This window comes from Echeneis naucrates, chromosome 17 (assembly GCF_900963305.1).
Source record: "Echeneis naucrates chromosome 17, fEcheNa1.1, whole genome shotgun sequence".
Lineage (NCBI taxonomy): Eukaryota > Metazoa > Chordata > Actinopteri > Carangiformes > Echeneidae > Echeneis > Echeneis naucrates.
In genome coordinates this window covers 15,700,220-15,717,333 of record NC_042527.1, presented here as the reverse complement: position 1 = coordinate 15,717,333, position 17,114 = coordinate 15,700,220, and the positions used below count along the sequence as shown (strand labels likewise).

The following is a 17,114-nucleotide window of genomic DNA, read 5'->3' as shown; positions in this document are numbered from 1 at the left end:
TAGAATTTGTTCAGCAAGGGAGTCTAGTGGCTGAAAAAAAGACATGATATTTTCCCACCACATCTATCTTCAATACTGAGCAGACAGAATGTAAATCACTGTTGTCATCCCTGGTCATGAATATAATGAACATCAGGCTCCCAATGTACGCACCTCAACACTGGAGGGTGCATTCAAAAGACATTACCCTCCTGTGTTCATCACTGAGGTGTAAATTAATGGCTGTTGGGGGGACAAAGATTTAATCAAGATGCCTCTTAAATCCCTTTTGGTGAATGGCAGCATCTTCCTTGTCATTTTAATTAATTAAAGGGTCCATGTTTTCTCAAAAGACTTAAAAGAATAGCTCCATTAAAGATAAACTTTACCGCAAGTTAAAAAGACCGTTTGGCTCCAAATGTCAAGTCAAGGGGGAGTTTCTTTCCTCACCCCAGTTTTTGGGAGGAGGGTGCGGACCCTGGACGTCATTCCAAGGAAGCTGCAGTGATTGTGGACTTCCCCAAACTTCAGTTGTTGGAGTTGGTTCGGCCACTGAGACAATGTGACTTTGGTTTACGGGAACATCACGGATGATAATAACAGAGTAGCAGTGTGGTCGGATTATTTATTTTGAAGAGTTTGTTCAGTATGAATTACAGGCATTTAAAGATGGACTGGGTGTGGGCACTTTTCACACTGCTTTCAAACTTCCACTTCACTTACGGGTACCCCCCCTCTTATGACTTGTTCCAAGGGTCTGCATACACTGGAGCGGTGCACAGACACAGAAACAGGTAAGGACCATTTCTGTTTTCACGTTTAAACCTTTCTGTTTTTCTCAGCCAGTTGCTTTGCGGGCGTTCCTCCAGTCCAGCTCTCTGGTCTGAAAGCTGTGCGCAGTTGCCAGTGAAAACAAGATAACTTCGAAAGTCCTCATTGATCGGAATGATCTCAGATGGGGAAAACTTTATCCTCTTATGGTCAAACGCAGCCGCTTCACACTCAGCGTGTCTTTATCAGCCTGTGACTAAATGTGGCTCGAGCTTTGCCAGATAAGAGCCAGATAAACGGAGGAATGTCCCCGATTAGTCCCATCTCACCTGCCACAGACCATTTTTATCTGTTCCCTGATACTTTTGGAGCAGAGACAGGAAAAGCGTCACTGAAAGAACACACCCTACGGGGAAAGTTTAGTAACACACATGGAACCAATTATGATGCATTTATTGCCAAATTACCAAATAGAAAAAGCTATTTTCCAACTATTCCAACAATTTTCTATACCATTTGCACAAGGTTGCTCTAAATGATTCCTTGCAGATCTGGGCAAAGTATGTCTTGTTTATTTGTGCCTCTCTCCTCAGGAACTGGTGCGCCTTTGTGGTGCACAGGAACGTGAGCTGCGCCGTGCAGGGGAGTGTGGAGAGCTTCCAGGAGCCCGTGGTGGCCCCCTGCCCAGCCTACCAGCCAGACTGCCAGGCACAAGTGACGTGAGCATCCGGAAGGGAACGGGGGCAAAGGGAAAGGGTCGAGGGGGCATATTTGGATGTATGAGACAGCCTGGAACTCAGATACAAAATGTTTCTTTGAAAAGAAAACCAGGAGGCAGATATGTTCACAGTGACTGACGAAACTGGCAGAAAAAAAAAAAAATGCAGTTTTCTGAAAAAGGAAATGTGGCCCAAAGATAACTAGAACAAAGATAAACATTGGATTCCAATGCTCAGGGATAGGGAGGGATGGGGTTAGGTTCAGTTTAAGGAAAGTCATTATATATTGATGTGAAAACACAGAGCGGCTGCTCCCAAGCCTTGGACTTCTGCTCTGAGCGTTGCCATACAATAAGTGCAATAAGAGCCTTCACTGAAATAATTTGAAGGCGTTTTCAACATGTTTATGATAACACTTTTCAATCCATCCATGCTGACTCCAGTACAGTTCAGGGTCTGTTTGGACCGGCTGGAGCCAACCATCTATAACTTGTGTAGGACTTGTGGTCAGGTCAACAGTACAGACTCACAATTAGCCCTACACTAAAGCAGAAGTTGAACTCTTCGACGGCTCTCTCTTATTTGCATGTTGCTTCTGACAAGAATATCTTCCAAATGAATAAAAATGCAATTGCAACTCTATTGATACAGGACTGGAGACTCTCCAAGATCACGAGTGACAGGGTCACAAATGATTTAAAAAGCTGTTGACTCATATCTGGCCTCAGCTTCCTTTTGCCAACTTAACCTGCCACTTTTTAAACTTCAGCTCCAGAAAACCCCCTTTGGCTTCGTGCATCAAGTTTTCCTGCAAATCATCACACCTCATGAACAGATTAATATCTCCCTCTTTAAATCTGCATATTTCTGGATCTAGTTTCAATCTCATATTCGAAGATGTGTTATTACAAACTAACAGATGGTTCACAGCTGCTGATTTGTCATTAGCAGGTATATTGGCCTTCAGTGTAATAGAAGTCATCCTGTTGTGGTTCTCATCATCATTCTGTACTGTCAACTGGAAATCACATCTCATAAGAGCTGTAATGAGGAGCAGCGCTCCAAACCTTTGCACATAAATATTTTGGAGTGTTGCACAAGATCGATAATCAAAATCCAAAATACATGTCATCCAAATATTTACTAATGCTTATCAAAATATCTGCGCAGGCTTTTGTTAATATTATTTTCTTACTTCCTTGTCCTTAACTTTGATATGCTAATAAATCATGCTCAAGTAACACAGTTTAATTTAAGCAACATCTGAGCTCCAAATGCTCAAGATCAACAAATCATTTTGTTCATCAGCAACTAATTGCTGTAAATTGAAGTTTCCACACAAGAAACTGGTAGTAAGGGCTTTCAGTTATTTTTTGCCATTAAATCTGTTACAATTTAATGTGCTTTGACTTTGTTAGGATTATCAGTTATAAAACATAACATTGTTTTTGTGGTTTAGCTTTTTGATCAACTCACACAAATTCGAGCACGAGAACCTTTCTGATGTGGAAATTGCTAATTCTTTGATCACAGGAGCAAATTTCCAAGTTTCTGTAAAGTAAGAAGAGCTGGCAAAGAGAACGGACACCCCAGCTTTTTCTATTTCTAAGTTACAACATTAATTTTTGGCTTCATTTTCTCTCATATCAGGATTAGATTTAAGGACACACAGTTAATTTCAGGCAGAATTTGATGTCTCATTATCCTACAAGTTTTCAGTTTCCTTTGTTTCTATTTGACAATTGAGAATAGTGCCATCAGTCAGGATGACAGTTGGGAAATGTGCAAAGATAACTGTATCATACAGCAAATTTCCAGATGTTGAGCATGACATGACCCCAGCCTTCAGGGAAGTGATGTCATCTATTGTTTCTTTGCAAACTGTTTGCTTTGGCCGGGAAGTTTAATCTTCATGGACTGGAAAAAAGCAGAGAAACTGAAAAAACGTCCTTGCCGAAAAGTCAAACTTTTCTGATGATTGCAAGAGTCCATGACTCCCAATAAAAATATGTATTATTGGAACAGTTTCTTCTGTTTCAAATAGCAAAATTGATTTTGCACAGACAAATATCTTTTTTTTTTTTATAAAAAAGACGGGAACAACACTGAAAACACTTTGTAAATGGTCAGAGTTTTGTTCTGGAGATGAAGCTCAACATCAATTTTACTTGAAATTGTGAAAAAACTGTTGTTCATTCCTCCGTCTTGCTTTACAGATATCGAAATCGGTTTCGGCCCACATACAAAATTGCCTACAAAACAGTGACAGAATTAGAGTGGAGATGCTGTCCTGGTTACCAAGGTCCAGACTGCAAAGATTTAAAACCACCCCCAGACCGACAAACAGTGCAAGGAACACAGCCCTACCTTCCACCGAATCCTGGACACACAACCAGACACACACAGAGTAAGAAATCATTTCTGTTCTACCATCTGTGTTTTAATCAATTTACACTAGATACGACAATTCACTGCCAAATTTTAGCCATTGTGCCCACAGAAGACATTTGTTGTATTTCTGAATAATAATAAAAAACATGTATTCGGTGATTACAGGGCCGGAGCGGAGAGAGACAGGGCACCACGAGACGAGGCACGGTGAGATGGACAAAGTGCGTCTTCTGGAAGGGGAAGTTCAGCGCCTCTCTCAAACTGTCCTGGATCTCCAGTCTGCTTTGTCTGGGTTAACTGCCAACCTACGTACAGATCTGCAGGAAGATACAAAGCAGATGCTGGTGACACTTCTTAACAACATGCACAGACCAGACAGCGCTACCACTGCAGACACAGAGGAGAGCCGAGCAGTGCTAGACGGACATCAGACCACCAGAGGTGGGATTGCTGGAGACAAGGCCATAGAAAAAATAGTGGCACGGCTGGATGATATCAACATTGCACTGAAAAGTAAGGATGAAGCTTTGGAGGATCTAAGAGGAACAATGGCAAGTCATGAGGGGCAGATACGTGTCCTGATGGATGCTTCTCAGTCTCAGACTCCAGCCATAGCGGATTTTGATGTCGTACAGACCTATGTTGATGGAAAATTTGAGAAACTTAAAAAGGAGCTGGAGCAGAATATGGAAGAATATATGACCAAGCTACAAAACTCTTGCAACGACAAGATCCAGAACTTGCAGAAGACCTGTGAAGACAGCCGTGACCACGGTCTTGTCAGCCTAACCAGGCTGGTGGACACCAAAGAGGCTGACCTGAGAAAGGAGATCCGGGCCTTACGTCTGGACATGGCTGCTGCAGATGGACCCATCCGAACTCAAAGGCAGACAGATCCTACCAAAGAGAGAGAGGATCATAGTGGCCATCAAGACCTGTGGCGTGAAATTGACCGTATTGCAGAAGCACACCGCATCCTGAATGTCCGCATTGACAACGAGCTGGCCCACCTGTCTGCTGCACCTCAGGAAGACAGTGATTTCAGTATGCTGATTGAGGAGCTGGAGGCGCGTGTAAATGTCACAGAACAAAACGCTGAGACTCATTGTTTCTACATCGAAGAAAAGTTGACCCGCACAATCACAGAAGAGGTGGCAACACTTCGGCAGCTTCTTGAAGACCGTCTGAACAACATGGAGGACCAGTTTACCAACATGCTGGTAGAAATGAGCAACAATTCATTCCCAGGAATGTTTGGGGACTCAGTGGATGCCCTCCAGGCTGAAGTCAACAACAACAAGTTCCTCCTCCAAGGTCTGGATGAGAAGGTCAATGCTGTCGGGGAGTTGTGCTCTGCGGGATGTTCAGGCGCTGGAATCGCTGCAAGAGCAGCAAGTTCATCACCCAGACATAATGGGCTGGAAAACTTTTTGAAGGACCTGAGTCGGTACAGGAATGATTTGGACATTCTTCACATAAGTGTCACGACCAACACGGACAAGCTCAAACGATTGGAGGACCTCATTGAGGGACAGGCAGCTGGAAATGACAGACGCATCAAGACAATGGATGACTTCCAGAGAGGATTAATTAATCTGCAAGACAATTTCCTTGGTCTGGCTGGTGCTGTAACAGGATTAAGTGACTCCTTGAGCAAATACAACCAAGATGTGCAGACTCTGAACTCCACTTGTTGCCATGCAGAGCAGAGTGGCACTCGGGGTGCGGCGTGGGATCACTGGGCCTCCGTCACTGCAGTGCAGAGTAATCAGGCAGACAACACCAGACGAGAGATGGAGACGCTTCATAGCAGGCTTGATGCGCTCAGTAACCAGGTGTCCTCTGAACTGAGACAATGTAAACAGAGCACACAAGGCGTTTCTGATGACATTTCCGCTGTTGATGGACGATTGGGCCGACTTGAGAAAGTGTGTGGAAGGTTAGATGGAGTTTATGCCAACATCAAAGAGCTGAAAGATGGGCTGGAGAGACACGTTGGCAGTCTGCGGGACTGCGTCTACAGGATGAATATGACCTGTGGAAATCATGGCGCAGACATCATAGAGCTGCAGAATTCTTTGCAGAAGTTGCAGGTGCAGATGTCTGAGATGGCCAAACATGTCCTGAAAGAAACCGCTGCCAGAGAGCCAGGTAAGTTAGCGGCTCGATGAGACTTTGATGACTTCATTGTCTGAAGTAGTGAGTGGAAAAGGTAATTATCAGTGGACCTCCTATTGCTCTCTACAGGGAAAACAAGCCATTATGAGGTTAACAATATTTCTATTTGATGCCTGAACTGGGACACCACACTAAGCGTCATCTCTGAGGAAATTAAGTCAGCAAACTTGGGTGGAATTGATTATTATTTATGTCTAGACTCTACAATGTCAGCTCCCTGTAGGAAAGCACAAGCTCACTCAATGCGGCCGGGAATGACAAATTTTGCTTTGGGGATACCTTAAATCTAGCTCTGGGCTATTGTGCTTTGATCTAAACATCTGTACTTTGTACTTCTCCGCCTACCGTCTCACCTCTACACAACTGGACAGCTGCTGTATACAATGGGTGTAACTCATTTAGGGCTGATGGACTTATGTACACTGTATCACTGTAAGTGTTCCTCCTCAATGGGCTGTCACTTTCACACAGTCAAGCACTTAAAAGCTCTATGAGAAGTTGGATAAAGATATGTCAACTAATCTAATCTTTTATCAGCTTCCTCCCCAACTTTCAGTTTATCAAGTGAGATTAAGTTCTGTGTAAACACAAACGATCCCCCGTATAATGCAGTCTGGTTCACATCGGGGCTTGGAAGGAAGGATCAGATCTCATGAATGGCCACAGGGTATTTCCCGGAGTGGGAGGACACAAGTTCACTGGGCCTCATGTGCTTGCCTTGAGTATGTCATTCAATATGTCCCGGCAGCAAGAGGCAGAGGCCCACACTGGAAACTTCCTGTGTCTTAGATTCACGTTGTCCTACACATTCCCCACATTTAAGGTAAACTTTATCCGAAAGTTTTACATGCCAGCTAAGTTTATAGTCTCTGCCCCTCCTAGCTACAATTTACTGGCACGGTTTCCAGCCTCATTGCTCCCATATGTAAATGTCAGAAGCCTAGCCCTTGTGGATTATTCCATCTTGCCCACTCCCTTTATGACCGTGTTGAGTTGTGAGGTCTTTCCACAATGACATAGCTTTTCATCCCATACCAGAGAACCTCAACTTCAGTCATCAGACTCTCAGCACACACATCGCAAACACAAAAGGCCGCCTCTCTCTCTCTCCTTATACATGTCCACATACCATCCTCCAGTGATTCATGTCGAGTGACCTCAGCCTGATGTGTGGAGTCTGGTCCTCATTAAGGGCCCTGACTCACTGTTGAAGCCAGTCTTGACAGAGAGGGGGGAAAGCAGGGCTCCACACCCAGGACCAGATGCTTCAACTGCCCTCGATGTCATAACGCTGGCCCCACCAGTGCCGCCTCGTTTTTCAAACCATGGTACAAAACAGTTGCAATAGGACCCTGAGAAGAGACGGAAGGTGGATAGATTAATGGTTGTGTTTGAGAGACAGAGTGCACGAAAGCATTTTGGATTCCACTTCTCTCTTTGCCAAATATTGCCTGTTATTTCCAAACTGCGTTATTTGATTTCATTACCGTACATTGATCATTGTGCTGCCCAGCGTTAAATCAGACAGAACTGCAGCAGGACTGAGACAGATGTTTTTCTAAGCTCAGACTTCAGGAGTGTAGTTATATAATTCTATGAAGGAGTACATTTTGGGAAATTTGCTTCCTCGTTGTGGGTCAAAGGGTCAAATGATAATCAGGGAATTTGATTTTGAAATTATGAGGCAGACTATTTTTTGTAATTAAAGAAATAAGGTATAACAAATGATGGTAGTCACAATTTGGACACAGATGAGCTATTTCTACTTTTTTCCTGTCTTTGGCAAAAAGCTATGTTGGTGGGTTACTGGAGGCAAAAGGACATATTTACTGCAAATGAAAGTGGGAACAGGAATTCACTTTGTTGTTGAGAGTTGGGCGATAAGATTCATACCAAACTGATGTGCAAGCGATAAAAAAAAAGCTGCCACTGTTGGCTGAATTCACCAGCTCTGTTCAAATGTAACAAAATCCATCTCTAAATCTCACATTTTCACTTTTAGGAGTCTCTGCTGGTTGTCAAGCAACTGGTGCTGGTCATGAAATGCTTTGGTACATGACCTGCAGAAATGTGAAACCTGTGTTTGTACAGATTTATATGGATTCAACACACAAAATACAAAATGTTAAATCCTGAGTCTTATTAGTGAGGCGCTGGTAGGTGGACTTTGTTTACTTTCAACGTAGCCAGGCCAACCGTTTCCAGATTTTGTGCAAAGCTAGAGATTTGCTGGCTGTATCTTCCTATTTACCATTAAGGAATGAGAGCAGTATCAATCTTGGGATCTTATTTTTCACTGTCTTGTTGTGAAAGCAGATTTAAAACATTTGCGATGGGAGCAATGGGAAATACCATAGTCTGCAATCACTATCTTAAATTTCATGAGAATGGGAGTTGAGCTCTGAGGCAGAGGATTTGATGTTTTTCTTGCGCTTGAGATAAAGACAAATAGTGTAAATAGAGATAAAGAAATCCATAAATTCCAGTTCTCTGGGTGTGTCTTTGGTTTAGAGTCTACTGAAATGTTTCCTCTCTGCTCATATTCTCATATTCTCCACACGGTCATATGAAGACCCCGAGGAGCTCCGGAACAAACGAGGTGTTGTAATAGCATAACTGGAAGATTAACTGGAATAGCTTTGCCCTTACTCAGTGTCACCGCTGAATGGAAAATGTGTGACTTCAGTTGCAAAATGTTGGCATTTATTCGCTCTCCACAGCTGCTGCTGGAGCGGTTTACTACAAACGACACCAAAATGGATGTGTTCATCTGCTGTCGTCTTTCCGATAGGGAGTCGGAGCTCTGCAGCTGCCGAAGGCGCAGAGGGCTTTTAAATCTGGGATCATATGAAAGTCTGAATTTTATTATTTTGAAATTACCTTTTAATATCTAAATTGCTTAATAGTGGAAATGGAAGGAAATGCAGAATTATAGAAAGTGCTTCTATTATAGAAAAAGCTTGAGCACGCTGTTTCATATTCAGATGGGACTAATCAGCCTTCTTGTGCTGGATTTTCTCATTTGATTCTCAAGCTTTTTTTTTTTTTAAAGGCTCCTTTTTTGGAGGCAATCCCAGTCCTGCTCAAATCACTTCCCTGTCATTTCCTTGCCTCTGCCTTATTTCTTCTCTCTCTTGTTTTTCTGATTTTCTCGCACTTTCAATGATGCCAGAGGGCTTCTCTTTCTCCTCTTCTTCCTCCATGTCCTGTAAGTAGTAACAGAGGAGACCATCAACCTCCCCCCAAGCAAAACAAACCCGTTTTATCAAAGATGAGATGAATGCTTTGATTTCATGGATCAATGCTTTGCAAGTGATCATTCCATCTTCATATTGGTGAGTCAGGCAGCAAGATTGACTGTGGTGTGACAGGGGAACACAAGAAAAACAAGGCATCAAAGGCTTTTTTGAAGGTGAAGTGTATGTTGGGAAAGAAGGGAACATCGTATACACACACAGTCAATATATATTTGGGGGGGGGGGTGATTTGACTGAAGCAGCCTTCCCACAGACATTTCTAAAGTCATGAGGTGAGGTGAGGTGTTGGGAGCCCATCTGAAAGTCTTCAGGGGAGAGTGGAGCCAGATACACAATGAGAGTCCCCGAGGCCTGTACAATTTGAACCTCCCATCATTAATATGACTGGAGGAAAATGAGCTGCAGGACAAAATGGTGTCCATGTGCATAGCACGAAAGGGAGAAAGAAGTGATGCAACGATGCATTATTGTATGTGCGTGTCACCAACCGGCCCTGCTCTGTGCCCCTTGACACTATTTTCCACTGCGCCATCAACTTGTCTGCTTCAATATTGCTCCATGCTTTCAGACACGTTTGAAGACTGGTGCGCTGTCACCTGAATCTGTGGAAGTGCCAGTGAGTAAGGCATCCCTCCGTCTGCAGTGTCTCCATCTGCATGTAAACAGTAACATCTGGTTTTGGTGATTCTCTTGGTTTCACCCGTGGTTTTGTGTATGTGTGCGCTTTCCAGTGTTTTTTTTGGTTTTGCTTTGTTGATGTTTTTTTTTTTTTTTTGAGTTTGCGGTTTCCCTCCTTAGTGAGCCGCAGGCTGAGCGCTCATGGGAAATATGCACTCAAGCAACCGGCATCCTGAAGGAGGCATAGGGAGGAAATGAAGAAGAGATTTCTGATTATCTCAGTACAAGATGATTGCTGGGTTTAATTTGTTTTTGATTATACATGTGGTTTCTGAGTAGCTTGTGGTATCGCTTGCAGTAAAAAGGTAGAAATTGTTGATGGTGTTTTATTAGATAAAACCGGAGTGCCTGATCACTTCCATAATCCAGAGGAAGACAACACGGGCACTAATCTGAAGTGATTACTTCCTGGTACTGTTGCACTGATCACTTTGCTTCAGTGTAAGACTGAATGCATTTTGATTCATAATGATGTTGTTGCCAATTGCAGACAACCTCTCTAATGTAAACTGTGGAATTAATGTGCACATTTACTCTGAACCTCAGAGAAAGTAACTGGAAAATCTGGTAAATACGTTAAGATAACACAGTAAGTCTAAATTCTTTTTTCTCACTGGAATTAGCAACACAAAGCTGCAGGTGTTTTTTTGGAGGGTGCCTGCCTTTTGCTTTGTCCATTACAGACACCAACTTATAGAAAAACGGCAGCAGATGTGCCTGCCCCTCTGCCTCCTATAGATGCATATGTTTCCTCTTGTGTCTCCTCCCTCTGTGTGTGTGGGCAGCCGACAGATGTTTCCTCTCGTGTGTGCTGTTCATGCACGAGAAACAAAGCAGCGAGACACCCTGTCGTCAGAGTTACTCCTCGCTTCCAGATTGCTTTTAATGCTGACTGACAGCGTCTGCATGCTAACGTAGTCATGATGATTATTTCATTGTGAGCATGCTGACATTAGCATTTAGCTCTTAAGTACAGCATCACAGAGCTGTAGGCAGCCTTGCTGTAGAACTAGCCCCGAGCTAGATGGGGCACCATTACATTTATTCATTTGGGAGATGCTTTTATCTCAACGGACTCAGTCGAACTTCAGGATAGTAGCTGATTGCCTGTCAGCTGCTGCACGTTTCACCACCACTGGCAGATTCATCAGAAAACTGACTGCCAACCAGCTGACGGTGATACAGATGTTGAAGAAACTTCATTATGAATTGAAGCTTTTTGGTACTGATGGCTTTGCTGAGATTGAACATTTGTGAACGTTCTCTGCAATCTCTAATTTCTTTATAAAGGTTGATGGATTTCCTCTCGCTACAGAGTCTCTGATATTCTTTGTATTGTTTAGGAACTTGCCCAAAGAGCAGAGCCTTTTCTACCACATTCATTTGCCATAAGTGACCGTTACCTTGATCTAAAAGTCTCAGGATGGATGAAATTACTGTAATCCTGTTACATTTAAACCTCACCCACAACATTAAAGTTGGACTGCAGACACGGTAGTTTGTGCCCAAAGCACCAAAACAAGTCATTTAATGTACAAACCCTTTACTGAATCTGAGATAGAGCAGGACACAAATCTGTCTGACACCTGTTGTGAGAGGGGGGACACAAAGCAGGTACTGTAATTACAATTTCTTATTTGTCCCCAGGACGCTCTCAGCGTCTCTGCAGTCACCTCAGTGGTCCATGTAGTGTCTGTGCCCCAGGGGGCCTGGCAAGCAGCCAACTGGGTCTCTTTTAATGGTTGTTGTTACCTAAAACTCAAATTGACTGCTTGCTTTGCTTTTATGAAGGGTAAAATTATGGTACCATCTGAAAAAAAGGAGCTGGGAGATGCAGAGGAGACCAGGTCTAATTGGCACTGTTAATGAAGAATAACAGAATACAGGATACAGGATACATTCAGGAGATTTCACACGCAAAGGGAAGGATGTGGTATGAATGTCAGAGGAGAAACAGAAAGTATCTTAAAGACTCTTTCAGTTGCCAGGTATTTTTTAAAGTTTCCTTTGAATCAGAAGTAGCCTGGAGCTTTTCATGGCCGATCATATAGTTGGAAAGTGAATAAATACATCACCAGTTACCCCGCTCTTTCTTTTGCTTTTCAAGGAATGACCTTAAGACCGGAGAGTCCTGCATCTTCGCCAGATACCACGCAGACCAGAACTAGAATAAAACACATCCATATCCCTCTAATCATCCCATCGCAGCCGTCCAGCCCCAGGCAGCCGTACAATCCAAGCCAACCAGTGCAGCACAACACGCACATCAGAGTCAGTCAACCAGGCCAGCCATCCAGCCCACAGCAGCCGGGCCACCCCACTCTGCCCCTGGTCCCCTCCAGGCCGGTTGTGGAGACAGGTGAGGCGGGACCTCCGGGGTACGTCCGCAGGGTGACTGTGCGCAGAGGCTCCGAGGACTCGTCTAGCACGCCTTTGAAAGGGTTTGCTGGAGCTCCAGGTGAGTGGCGCTAACGCTGATGGTCACCTTTCGATTGGTCGATTCACTTGCTCTACTTTGGATGTTTTCATGAGTGAAATGCAGTAAATCTGCGGGTTTTTAACCACGTTAACAACACAACAGCACATTCATTTTCATTATGTGGCCTTATAGCACAACACTGGATTTGGCAATACATTAAATTATAGCCTGCAAATTACAGAGAGAAGGAGCGAAATGCTGCTGTGATTGTCGGACGGATCCTACGTTTGGTCCGAAAAACCAAACAACGTGTGACAGTTATTTTATTGATCAGAGAGACGGCCTAAGTTTACTCTGAATTAAATTAGCACCTTATTGTTACAGACCAACTGACGGTGTAAAGATCCTCCTCGCGTTTTCTCCTGCATCTCTGCGTTTGTCTCAGTCTACGAACTCAGCGAGCATTGAAACATATGGACTAAACAACTGCTCTGTAATTTGCAGGCTGTGATCTCAAAGCCAGATTCGGATTGTGTCTTCTTTTGGTCTATCATTGCAGCGATGACAAGAGGAGTTTTTATGACAACATGTCTGGCTCTTTGCTGGCTAGGCTGAGTCAACATTACCAAATGTGTGACCAAATACACGTCTGTTTGTTCTTCCTTTTTCCAACACTGCTGTCAATTCGAAGTCGCAAATATCAAGAATCGCACAGTTTGCAGCAGAGTCTGGATCTGTTTTGTCACCTTTCACATAAGGACCCCTAACAGGCATCTAATTATTATTAAGCACTTTGAGTCTCTGTCTCACATTCACACAACACTTCTATGTCTAAAGGGATTTTTAACAAGGGCCAGCTAAAATTGGATGGATGGCACTTCAGATAGTCACAGATTCAGCCAGCTCTGGATTGAAGAATGGGACTGGTTTTAGGATGATTAGGGAAAACAGCTCCAAACTAAATTTTTTTAGTTTTGACTACGTTTTCATTTTTTCTTCACTACACCAGCCTATGTGTTCACACAGTCTTTAGTTTTTTCAGTTTAAGCTCTCGTTGTATCTGGAACTCAGACAGCTGACATACCTGCAGGTTATAATTCACGTCAAGGTTTGGTGGAAAACATAAAAAAATCTGAAGCTGTCCTCATTGCCCTGAAGCAGAAAAATCTAAATAAAACCAAAATTATGGAGTGTAGAACTTAACCTCACCTTCTGTCAGAATTTACATCTTCTCTAGGAAACTGCCCCACAGTTGCCATAATGCTCAGATGGAAAACCAAGCTACTGCCTCTGGCAGGAGAATTCACTAACTGTCTCCTCAGATGATAGTAAAAAAAGGCAAAAGAAAAAAGATGTTTTTCTCATCTGGTTCTTTTGCAGGCTATCCCCCTCTGCAGCCTGTGTCTTTCAAGTCTCAATCAACCAACCGCCAAGGTATTGTTCATTATCACGTTAAATTGCATGCAACTAAAGACCTTGCCATTTGACCACATCAATGTAAAAAGCTGGAAAATCTGCAAATAATTGGTAGCCTCAGAGTTGCGAGGGAGTGGGAACTGGATGTGTTTAGTTGAAGGAGGTGTGGGCGGACTGTGGAAGGATTTTAGCTTATCTGAAGGCACTTAGAAAGTTTTCCCTTGGCTGCAAATTAAATGTTACATTTGCTGAAGATGATTAAAGAAACTGTATTTTTGAGGTAGGTACTGGATCTATTGAGTCAAACAGAGATATAATTTTTCTCCCTTTTGGCCAGAACTGACTCAGAAAACACACACACACACACGCACACACAGTTAAGCTCAATAAATGCCTGCGTGCATTTTGCACATAAAGAACGTCGGGCTATGTAATGACTGAATACTTCATTTATATCTTGTAGTTCCCATCGCAGCTAAGGTGCCGTGGAACCTGATGCATCAAACTCCAGTTGAATCACCAGGTAACATCCATCAGCTGTCACAGTACAGATAAAGCTGTAAGCTCCTGTGCGATGATGGGCGATATTCAGTGAAAAATGTGAAGGATTTCAGCTTTGAGGTGAGACAGACACTGACAGGTGTGTGTTTGGGTCCAGTTTCAGTTGACAACAGTGCCTTTGCAGACCCCTTCTCCTTCTCTGCTGGCCTCACACAGCAGCCTTTCTCCGGAGACTTCGGCATCATTCGCTTTAACAGGATTCTGGTCAATGACGGTGGCCACTACAACCCCCACACAGGTACTACAGACACACAACAGAATCAAGCTTTTCATCTTGGTAACCTTTCTTATGATGTTTTTATATAATACGAGACATATGAGGAGTGAAACGAGCAGTCGACAGCTCGGCTGCTCATTTTCACCTCGGCACTGCAATGAATCAGTTCCAGCCTCATAAAAGTAATTCAGCCCGTGTATTTAAGAAAAAAACAAATACGCCCAAACAACTAAGGAACCAATCCTTTCAACCTTCAAGGATAATGGGAGGCTAAAATAAACTTGGAACATTAGTTCAGACAACTTCTCTTTGGAATGTTACTTCTGTTGTTTGGTGGTGGTGGTGGGCATAAAGCCTGCGCTGGCTTTTTAAAGCTGTAAGAGTAGATGTTTCTCAGTTTTAATTTTTCATTCGCTCATTTATTTTTTTATTTTACTTCACTTCTAAACCCTGTTAAACTATTCATGACAGAGAAATTGTATCTCTACAAAGTTGAAGGGAGGAATTTAAATGAAATGCATCTCCCATCGACTGAAGATCAAATATTCCAGTTGCAAAAGGATCAAATTTTATTCATCTTTCATTTCCTTTTTAGTTCATCATTAGGATGCTGTTTCTCAAATATAATTAAACTAATCCAATAATATCATGAAGCAAACATGATCATGTTCATTTTCCAATCTGATGCTTTTAGTAGTCCAAATTAAATTAGGTGTGGATTTTATTTTCCAGTGAATGGACTTTAAAGCTACACTAGCCAACATTTTATATCAACAACCTGTTAAAGGACTGTGTGTGTGTGTGTGTAATGTTGGCTGCTCTCATTGATCAATCAAAGAGGATTAGCACCAAACTCTGTGCAGGCGATCAGTGCAAAGCCTAAAGATCTCCGAGCTTTCTGTTTTAGCCTCATAGCTCTGAACTTTGCTTTGTGAAGTGAACCAGAATTTTACTCGTCTAAAAATACATTTGAACTCTTTTGTGAACCGACGCAGAGACGGATGTTATGGGTCACTGTAGGTTGCAGAGAATGTGCAAGACTCGGATCTTACTTGCGTGCTTTGGTGACCTCCACATCAATCGTAAGTTCACAGGTTGGACTCTATGTAGAGGAAGAAAATAAACACACAGGTTAGTGTAAACAACTAAAGAGACTCTACATGAGACTACGTCAGGGTGATCGGGATCATGCCCACACACAAGGGACTGGATTGATGGAGAACATAAAGCTGATGATTACAGCCAAGTGTACTATTCTCTGTACTTTGGAAAGTGACGGCACGCAAACTCAGCAAAAATATCAGAAATGGTGCCTCTTAATGTATCAAATGCCACATTCAGCATGAGGCTAATCCTTTTTCTCTGTCTTACTCCTCCAGGGATATTTACCGTTCCACTGGATGGCCGATACCTGATTTCAGGCCTGCTGACAGCGAAGGAGGGTGACGGCGTAGAAGCCGTCCTGTCGGTGTCCAACCGCAGCGTCCAGAAGCTGCAGAGCTCAGCCAGGCCTCAGGCGGGTCAGCACCGCAGCCCAGCCGCCACCGACTGTGCCTGCGGCGGGTCGGTGTCCTTCAGTGTGATCCTGCCACTGAGGAAAGGAGACCGGGTGGGACTGGTGAGGACGGGGGGCCAGCTGGCCACCACAGAGGCCAAGGAGATCCTGTCTACATACAGCGCCATATACCTGTACTCCCCACAGGCCAAACGATAGCTGGAACTCACACGAGGACTATTTTATTCCCAGAACAGCCAGAAATAATGAAGAAATCTTAAGTTTTCACTGATTTGCTGTGACACAGCTATTTTAGCACACAGTGCCACCGTGTGAAGATCCTCATTACATCGCAACTTGTTAGCCACCTGAACACACGAAGTAGGATTTGTTCCAGATATATTTTATTACGAAGTTTTTTTTGTAACTATTGTGAATGTCTTGTGTAAAAGTGTTAAATTAACATTAAAATTCGTAAAATGTAATTTTTACTCGGGGCACAGTGTGGTCGACGTGTGTCAACGCAGTAGAACACAGTATTGCTGGTCAGGTCATAAACGTTGGTAAATCACCTCGGAGCAGGAGCTCGGGTCATCGCACAGCACAGGAGGATGATTAATGATCGATAAACATACAGGAGGAGATTGATGTGGAAAAGCATAAAATTAACAACACAAGCTTTTATTAATCTTAAAAACTTGGCCAACTTCACCAGCTGTGCTGTGGAGGACTGTTAGAAGGCAAAAACCCCATTTGGGTCATTACATAAAGTGGGGGGGGGGGTGAAAAATAAATCTCCTCTCTCCTCAGATGTACAGAGCAGCCAAACAGCAAGACTGTAAGGACCAGGAGTGTATTTAACCTTCAGCTCAGCCTCTCCTCATTTAAAAAAAAAAAGAAAAAAAGAAGAGAGAATAATACTTATTTGTACTCACAGTTAACCAAAAGTCCAATGGATTACTGTTTTTATAAATTCATCATGCTTGTATTATTAAATAAAACAAACAACCTGAGGGATCTACATGTATTGTTA

At 43.1% G+C, this 17,114-nt stretch overlaps 1 protein-coding gene across 1 annotated transcript; it reads left to right on the top strand.

The window, feature by feature from the left end:
* Positions 1 to 500: 500 nt before the first annotated feature.
* Positions 501 to 17,038, top strand: emilin2a (elastin microfibril interfacer 2a). The gene is made up of 9 exons (XM_029524077.1): positions 501 to 773; positions 1,344 to 1,469; positions 3,686 to 3,876; positions 4,026 to 6,011; positions 12,081 to 12,431; positions 13,773 to 13,826; positions 14,272 to 14,331; positions 14,467 to 14,607; positions 15,966 to 17,038. The coding sequence occupies exons 1-9, from the start codon at positions 628 to 630 to the stop codon at positions 16,298 to 16,300; spliced, it is 3,390 nt and encodes a 1,129-aa protein (XP_029379937.1). The 5' UTR covers positions 501 to 627; the 3' UTR covers positions 16,301 to 17,038.
* Positions 17,039 to 17,114: the final 76 nt, after the last annotated feature.